The sequence below is a fragment of the Trachymyrmex cornetzi genome, unplaced genomic scaffold, assembly GCF_001594075.2.
Source record: "Trachymyrmex cornetzi isolate Tcor2-1 unplaced genomic scaffold, Tcor1.1 scaffold680, whole genome shotgun sequence".
NCBI lineage: Eukaryota > Metazoa > Arthropoda > Insecta > Hymenoptera > Formicidae > Trachymyrmex > Trachymyrmex cornetzi.
The window spans coordinates 41,569-49,011 of record NW_017300004.1 but is presented as its reverse complement, the minus strand read 5'-3'; the positions used below and the strand labels follow the sequence as shown (position 1 = coordinate 49,011).

The following is a 7,443-nucleotide window of genomic DNA, read 5'->3' as shown; positions in this document are numbered from 1 at the left end:
TAAAATTCACATATGTAGTCAAAACGATTGTATAAATTAACATAATAGCACGTACATCAAGAAATCGAAAACAGACTCTCATACAAAGGGTCAAGCTTATGCGTGTCATTCTGGAGATTCAATCCCTGCTTTTGTTTTTTAATGTGGATCATTTCAGATACCATTCTCTTGTTCCAGAACTTTTCCCTGTCTAAAATTTTAATGTTTTCCCAGTCAAAATCGTGAGTAGTCTGTAATCTGTGTTCGGTAATAACAGAAGATTGAGAAGTATTTCGATTGATATGATTTCTGTATTCTGTCATACGTACACCCACGTATCTACCGGTCTGTCCCACATATGAAGCATCACATTCCTTGCAATTCAATCTGTAGACCACCCCAGCCTGAGACATCGCCGGTAAATTGTCTTTCTGTACTTTAATGAATGCACCTAATTTTTGGATACCCCTATATGCTAAACTCATTCCTGGAATTTTTTTGATGAAGTTTTTTATTTTTTCCGAGATAGATGGAATATAAGGAATTACAAAAAATGTTTTTTTTTCAGGAGAAGGTTTTGGGTGTGAAGAAATATTTCTATAATTTAGTTTTCGGAATTTGCTATGTAATCTCTTCTTAATGGTTAAAAGAATTAATTTTAAGGGGTATCCATTACTCAATAAGATTTTAATGATAAAATCGAAGTTAATTTTATGTAATTTTGGATGGGACAATAAAATGATTCTGTCTGTTAAACCAATAATGGTACCAATTTTTTGATTTAAAGGATGGCAAGAAAAGAAATTCAAAAACCGACCTGAAAATGTCGGTTTCCTGTACCAATTAGTGATCACGTGATTGCCCTCTTTTATTAGGGTGACATCCAAAAAGTTTATAGAGGCCCCTCCCTCTTCCATAGTAAACTTTAAGCGAGGATGAAAGGAATTAAACGTATCCAAAATTTCTTTATAGTCAGACGATTCAGTAATCAACAATATATCGTCGACATATCTTATACAGAAAGACGGCATCACCGACAATCTGCCAAGTGAAAAAGTCTCCAGTTCCTGCATCACGATGTCCGCAACTATGGGAGACAGTGGGGACCCCATTGGTACTCCAAAAGTCTGTTTATAATAGCAGTCATTAAACGTAAAACACGACGAGCTGAGAACCAATTTTAGAGATTTAAAAAATTCCATCTTAGGAATATCAGTATTATGTTTTATGCATTCCCACTTTGTCAAAAGTATTTCAATCGCAAGGTCTACAGGAACATTCGTAAAAAGCGAGATGACGTCAAGAGATAAAAAAACCGATGCGTCAGTAACCGTCAATGAACTAATAGCTTCAGTCAATCTGTAACTATTATCAATGAAACCTCTCGCGCGTGTTAGACTATCATGTAAAATTTTGTGTAAAAAGGAAGCTAAATTATGAAGAGGGCTGCCAGTGGACGAAACAATGACACGCAGAGAATAATCCAATTTATGAATCTTTTTCAAGCCATATGCCCTTGGACAAATCTTATTAGTCGACTAAAGATATTTATAAGTAGAATCTGAAATCAACTCGTGGCGCTTCCAACATCTTAATAATGACAAAAGATTCGTAATAATCATGTTGATGGGATTGCGTTTAAGCTTTGTGTATGTTTGCGAATCGGAGAACAGCAACTCCATATCTCTAATATAGTCATCCCTATCCAATGCTACTACCACATTGCCTTTATCTGCATTGGTAAAGATTATTTGTGGGTTATCATTGCAAAAGGTCCTTGTCTCCGAATAAAGAGAAAGAATAGATCTATCAAAGTCTGTATGTGTGAGAGAGTTAATGTTTTTCAGAAGTGGAAAAACCTTATTTCTAAATTCTTTGATGTTAGGAATTTTGAATCTAAGAAAATTGTGTTCAAGATCTTAACAAATTCGATTCTTGCTCTCTCAACATTAACATTCGGTACACAAAAGCCTTGACCCAATTGCAATAACATTTGTACTCCAGGGGGAATGTCTGAAGCACTAAGGTTTTTAAACCAATTTTTATTCACCTTAAATAAGTCATAATTCACGTGTGAATAATCAACACCAGCATTTTATAAGTCTAAAGAATATTAGGAAAAATTTTCAGAATATTTTATTTATTTATGATAAAGCGAATTCTCACAATCGAGATGTTACACACACAACAATGAATTTTATATATTACTATAATTGCTGGCTGAAATCATATTATGTTTCGTCAAGTTATTGTTATCTGTTAAACGAGTAGTTGATTTTAAATTGTATCAAGTTTAACATTGAGAATGACCTAATTGGGGTTGAAACGTTTGTTATAATAAACTTTTGTTTTTTAATAACACAGCATTAAAACCTGGCTTGTAGCCCTATACTTATTATTAATTACATAAAATATGTATTTTATAATTAATTATTAATGTATGTATATGTACTCTTTTTAAAGGAAAAATTACGTTCTTTCAATTTATGTTAAATGTTTTATTTGAATTCTTGTATATATTGGAAGAAATTTAGTAAAATGTAAATATTATTTTATTGTATAATTAGTACATAATACTGAATAGAAAAAGTTTTTGCCAAATTTATCAAAAAAGATCCAAACCAGGATTATATTCTTTATAGTACATATTTTAAATAACCGCAACAATGATGTGCTATTTTTTGAAACTTTTGCAGATATTTAGTATGCAGTAATATAAAAAATTCGTTCTTCAAGATTTATAAAAAACAGAATTACTCGAAGATGTGCTTGCACTTCTTATAACTGAACTTGACGAAAGAAGAAAAAATTCCGAAGAAAAAGAAGACGAAAATATATACAATACTAGAAGTCTTTTATATCTTTTAATAATTTTTAATTATTTTTTAAACAAATTAATGAAGAAAACGGGCAAATAAGAGTAAATAAATAACTGCGCGATTATCGATGCGCTATTATAAAATTACATTATCTTTAAAAAAACAGTCACAATGTATAAGTACCTAAAATTTTACATATTTTGGCCCGTATTCAGAACGCGCTTTTATCGATAAAAGCGCACTTTTATCTCTGAAATTCTATAATATACGTGACGTAAAATATAGTATGTTAGCGTGCTAACATCGTTGTAAGCGCGTTCTGAATACGGGCCCATATCTTTTATTTTGTATTTTATTGCTTTAATGTTCGCAATTTTTATTTTTTATATTTTAATGTTTACAATTTTTATTTTTTAATTTTTCTTATGAAGACCAAGCTATAATAATATAACTTGTATTAAAAATTATAATAAATCCCAGTTGTATATATATACATTTTTTTAAATAACAAAAAAAGTTAATTTTTTAAATTTACATAAAAATTTAAAATCCGTGATTATAAAAATACTTATTAAATACAATTTTATCATTATTTCTTAAAAATTGAAGTTTTGTCCAGCTGAATTTGCATTTTATCTGTGCATCGTCTAAAATTACCTAGTTTTATCCTTGAAAACTAAACTCAGTTTGATTTACGTCTTCCAAATTATAACTCTTATATATGTATAACATCTAAAATTAATATTTCAAAATATCTATTCTTCATAGAAAAGTCTAGCTTGTGAACTACAGCAACTGATCACGGAAAGGACAGAGTATTTTACAGTAGACACAGCTTACGAAGCAGTTGACTCGATAGAAGCTAGTGGAGATTCAGAGTTACTGGATTACTGGTGGAAGACAATTAATACTTCATATGATGGTATAGCTATGATAATATTGCTAATAATATTACTTTTTTGTTGTATGAAATAAAATAATAAAAAATTGTATTTTGTAATTACAATAATAAAAGATAAATATTATATATTTTAGATGAAGTAGATGAGTTAGACTCGAATTTAACACTGACATGTACGATGATAGATTTGGTTTGTGAACTTCTAGCAGGCATTGCTAGTAACAACACACTACAGCAAGAAGCAGTCGTTAGATGGACTAAGTTGCTATTTGGCAACATTTCAGAGCCAATCCTACAGGTGAGGTTTATATTCAAAAGAATATTACATTTCTTTCATAATTATTATATTTGTCAATTTTATGGTTATTTACAGAAAATAATTCTTTGGTTATTTGACTCTCTGAGCGGCTCTTCGTTAATTTGGGATACATCACATAATAACACAAGTCAGAACAATACACAGTTGAAAGACAAGTTGTTGCATATACTAGAGGAAAAAATATCGTACGATGTAAAATTGATATTCGGCGAAGACGATATACACAACGCTCTGAACTATTTGTTAAGTTCATATAAAATCAAAAAGATCAACGTAGATTTAAATATGCAAATGTTGGATGCACTGGTATCAGAATTATTGATTTCCTGTAAAACAAATCACGACGCCACAAGGAATTAATTTCGTTTATTAAGTTCTTTAAATAGAAGATTGTTTGATAATTAGTGAGATTCGCACACTTTTATTCTTTCGATAATGCGTCTGTGGAGTCAATAAGATACTTGTATCAAAATTATATTTAAAAAATCGATATGTGCCATATATAAAACATATCGCTCCCATTCTTCAAAAGTGACAAAACTTAAAAAAGATTGATATAAACGAATTAAATAAACATTATCCTATCCAATTATTACTCAATCATCAAAAGTAAACGACCTAACTGTTGTGTGTTCACATCGTGGTCCAATATGATACTGTAATATTGAACTAACTTAATTCCATTTTTAAAAAATCGTCAAAATTATTACAAAGGATAGTATTTTTAAAAATGTGAAATGAAAATGACAAAAATAATATTTTATCGTATTAAAGATATATTCTTTCTGCCGATATTATTTGATTCAATAATTTTCTATTATTATTAAAAAATAGTTTCTTTCCTTTTCTTAATTTTTTAAAATCATGTGACTTTTAAAGTAAGAGCGATATGTTGACCGTTTATGTTTTGTGAAAAATCCGACAATTTTTAAAAAATGAAGACTGTACCTGATCATATATTTACAATAAGATATGCCAAGTATTTTTTCCATTAGAGAATAATGGCTCCTTTCAATTGAATGATGGTGAAACGAGTCACTCTTGGGAAGGCACTATATGCATTTCTGGACTTACTAAGGCCTCTATTCTATAAATCTTAATGACAATAACAATATTGTTGCATTAATGATGCACAGCTTTTTCACCATGTACTACACAACGACAATGTAATGATATTGTTACTGTCATTAAGAGTTACAGAATAGGGTCCCAAGTATAGTATTTATATTTAATAACCAAGTTTTGTACAAAGAAATTGTGCTCCCGTAAAACATATGGTGCGTGATATACAACCTTTATAATGCAGTCCTATTATATTCAAAAAATTATGAAGAGTTTTATGTGTATACATACATACACACATATAAAATATAGATATATACACGAGCTTAATATTTAATATATTTATTTTATAAAATAATAAGATTAATCGTACATTACAAATTAATTAATTTTTCTTGGGTACATCATTTATAGCCTTCTGCTTCTCTAATTGTGCTCTGAAATGTAATTACAACACTGTAAATTTTGTGTACACTTTGCAGGTTCGTACAGATTTTAAGTAGATGATCTAAAAATATACGAATTGCTAAGAGGAATACTCAAAACCAGGGTTGGGAGTTACTTTTTAAAAGTAATGTGTTACCGTTGCCGTTACTTGCGGTAAAAAGTAACTCGTTACCGATTTTAAAAAGTAAAGCGTTATCATTACTTAATAACGATAAAAAATCGTTTTTCGTTACTTTTTGTGTAATTACACAGAAGACAAACTTACTCACAGATTTTGATGAAATTAGGGTCATTCGACACGTTTTTGCACGAAATGAACGAATCTGGCAGAAAAATAAGTGTCGCTCTGCCCGGCGAACAGAGATATTAATGGTTAAAGTTGATGATTATTGAGATAAGGAAATCTGTCAGATTAATTCATTTCGTGTAAAAATGCATCGAATGGCCTTAATTTCATCAAAATCAATGAATAAGCTTGTCTTCTGCATAATTACACTTTTTAAATGTTAAAACAGGCTTCTAAGACAGAATGCTAAGACAGAAAATAAATTAAATATAAGATATTTAGAAAGATATTCATCTTTGAACACATTTTTATCTTTTATTAATATTGCACATACTTATGTTTAATTCTACGGTATTTTATTATATAAGGGATATTTTAGTTTTTAGCGTTCTTATGCTAAAGCGAGAATAATGAATGAAGCAAAAATAAGTAAGAAGTTTTGTTTATTTAGTATCTATAATCTTATTGTCCGTAACGGTCATGGCCTATAAAAAAGTAACGATACAAGATACGAAACTTTTTCGTTACTAATAAAAAAAAAAGTAACGGCGTTATCAAATCATTACAAAAAAAGTAACGAAAATGTAAGGTCGTTACAAGTAACGCGTTACTTCCTAACCCTGCTCGAAACATCCTAAAAAATTTTATTTTTATAGTTATATTTTTTATTAGTATAGTCTGTATAGTATAGTGTATGTTATTAGGTATACAAATGAATAGTCAAAATTTTTCAGCTAAATTCGAGATTTATTTTAAAAGAAAGTAAAACAAATTTTGCAATCAAAGTATTCGCCGTTGCTTTCTATAACTTTAAGGAAACTGATAAATTACATCTCGGAAAAATGCTTTTTCAAGCGGATCAATTGGCGTTGGTAGCAGTCCACCGTAACTGTTGGAACTGAGTAAAACAAACCACTTGACTCAAGAATTGGAACAGAAACGCCCATATACTGGTAAAGGCGAACGTCCTGTGAAATTGTTGCATGACAACGCCAGTTGCGGAATTTTTTAAACCTTTTGTCGCTATCGTTAACTAGCGACAATCAATGAGAATCGCGCCTTCTTCCAGGATTGTCCTACCATTGGCTATCGCTAGTTAACGATAGCGACAATCATCGATAAAACGTTTAGAGAATCCTGCTACAGGGCCACACTGCTTCCAACATAAAAAGGCTATATAATGAATCTTGGCTGGAATGTCTTGCAGCACTCAGCGTATTCACCAAACATTGATCCAACCGATTTTCATTTGTTCCAGTCAATGCAACACCCCTTGTCCGATACTCACTTCCAATTAATGGATGAGATCCGAAAATAGTTTCACTTTATCGTATCCAAAGACACAGTATTTTTCCGAGATGGAATTCATCAACTGCATGAAAGATGGCTTAAAGTTATAGAAAGCTACAGCGAATACTTTGATTGAAAAATTTATTTTACTTTCTTTTAAAATAAATCTCGAATTTAGCTAAAAAATTTAGATTATTTATTTGTACATCTAATATATGCTGGTATTCATATGCTGTTCTTATTTCCAGACTGTCTTAAGTAATGTCTTAAGATATATATATATATATATATATATATATATATATATATACATAGGGTCCGCCAAAAATATCTGGACGGT

The 7,443-nt window shown here is 30.1% G+C and overlaps 2 protein-coding genes across 2 annotated transcripts in view; one reads left to right on the top strand and one right to left on the bottom strand.

Annotated features, from left to right (window-relative positions):
- The window catches only part of LOC108767461 (uncharacterized), a 17,723-nt gene extending 12,987 nt beyond the window's left edge, over nt 1-4,736 (top strand). The window contains exons 7-9 of the mRNA XM_018517374.1: nt 3,567-3,720; nt 3,834-3,997; nt 4,073-4,736. Of these exons, the coding sequence (XP_018372876.1) occupies nt 3,567-3,720; nt 3,834-3,997; nt 4,073-4,378 (624 nt within the window). The 3' untranslated portion in view covers nt 4,379-4,736. The remainder of the gene's footprint in view (nt 1-3,566; nt 3,721-3,833; nt 3,998-4,072) is intronic.
- A 705-nt stretch (nt 4,737-5,441) lies between these two features.
- Sem1 (Suppressor of exocyst mutations 1) overlaps nt 5,442-7,443 on the bottom strand; it is a 4,188-nt gene continuing 2,186 nt past the window's right edge. Inside the window, exon 3 of the mRNA XM_018517375.1 lies at nt 5,442-5,517. Within this exon, the coding sequence (XP_018372877.1) occupies nt 5,466-5,517 (52 nt within the window). The 3' untranslated portion in view covers nt 5,442-5,465. The remainder of the gene's footprint in view (nt 5,518-7,443) is intronic.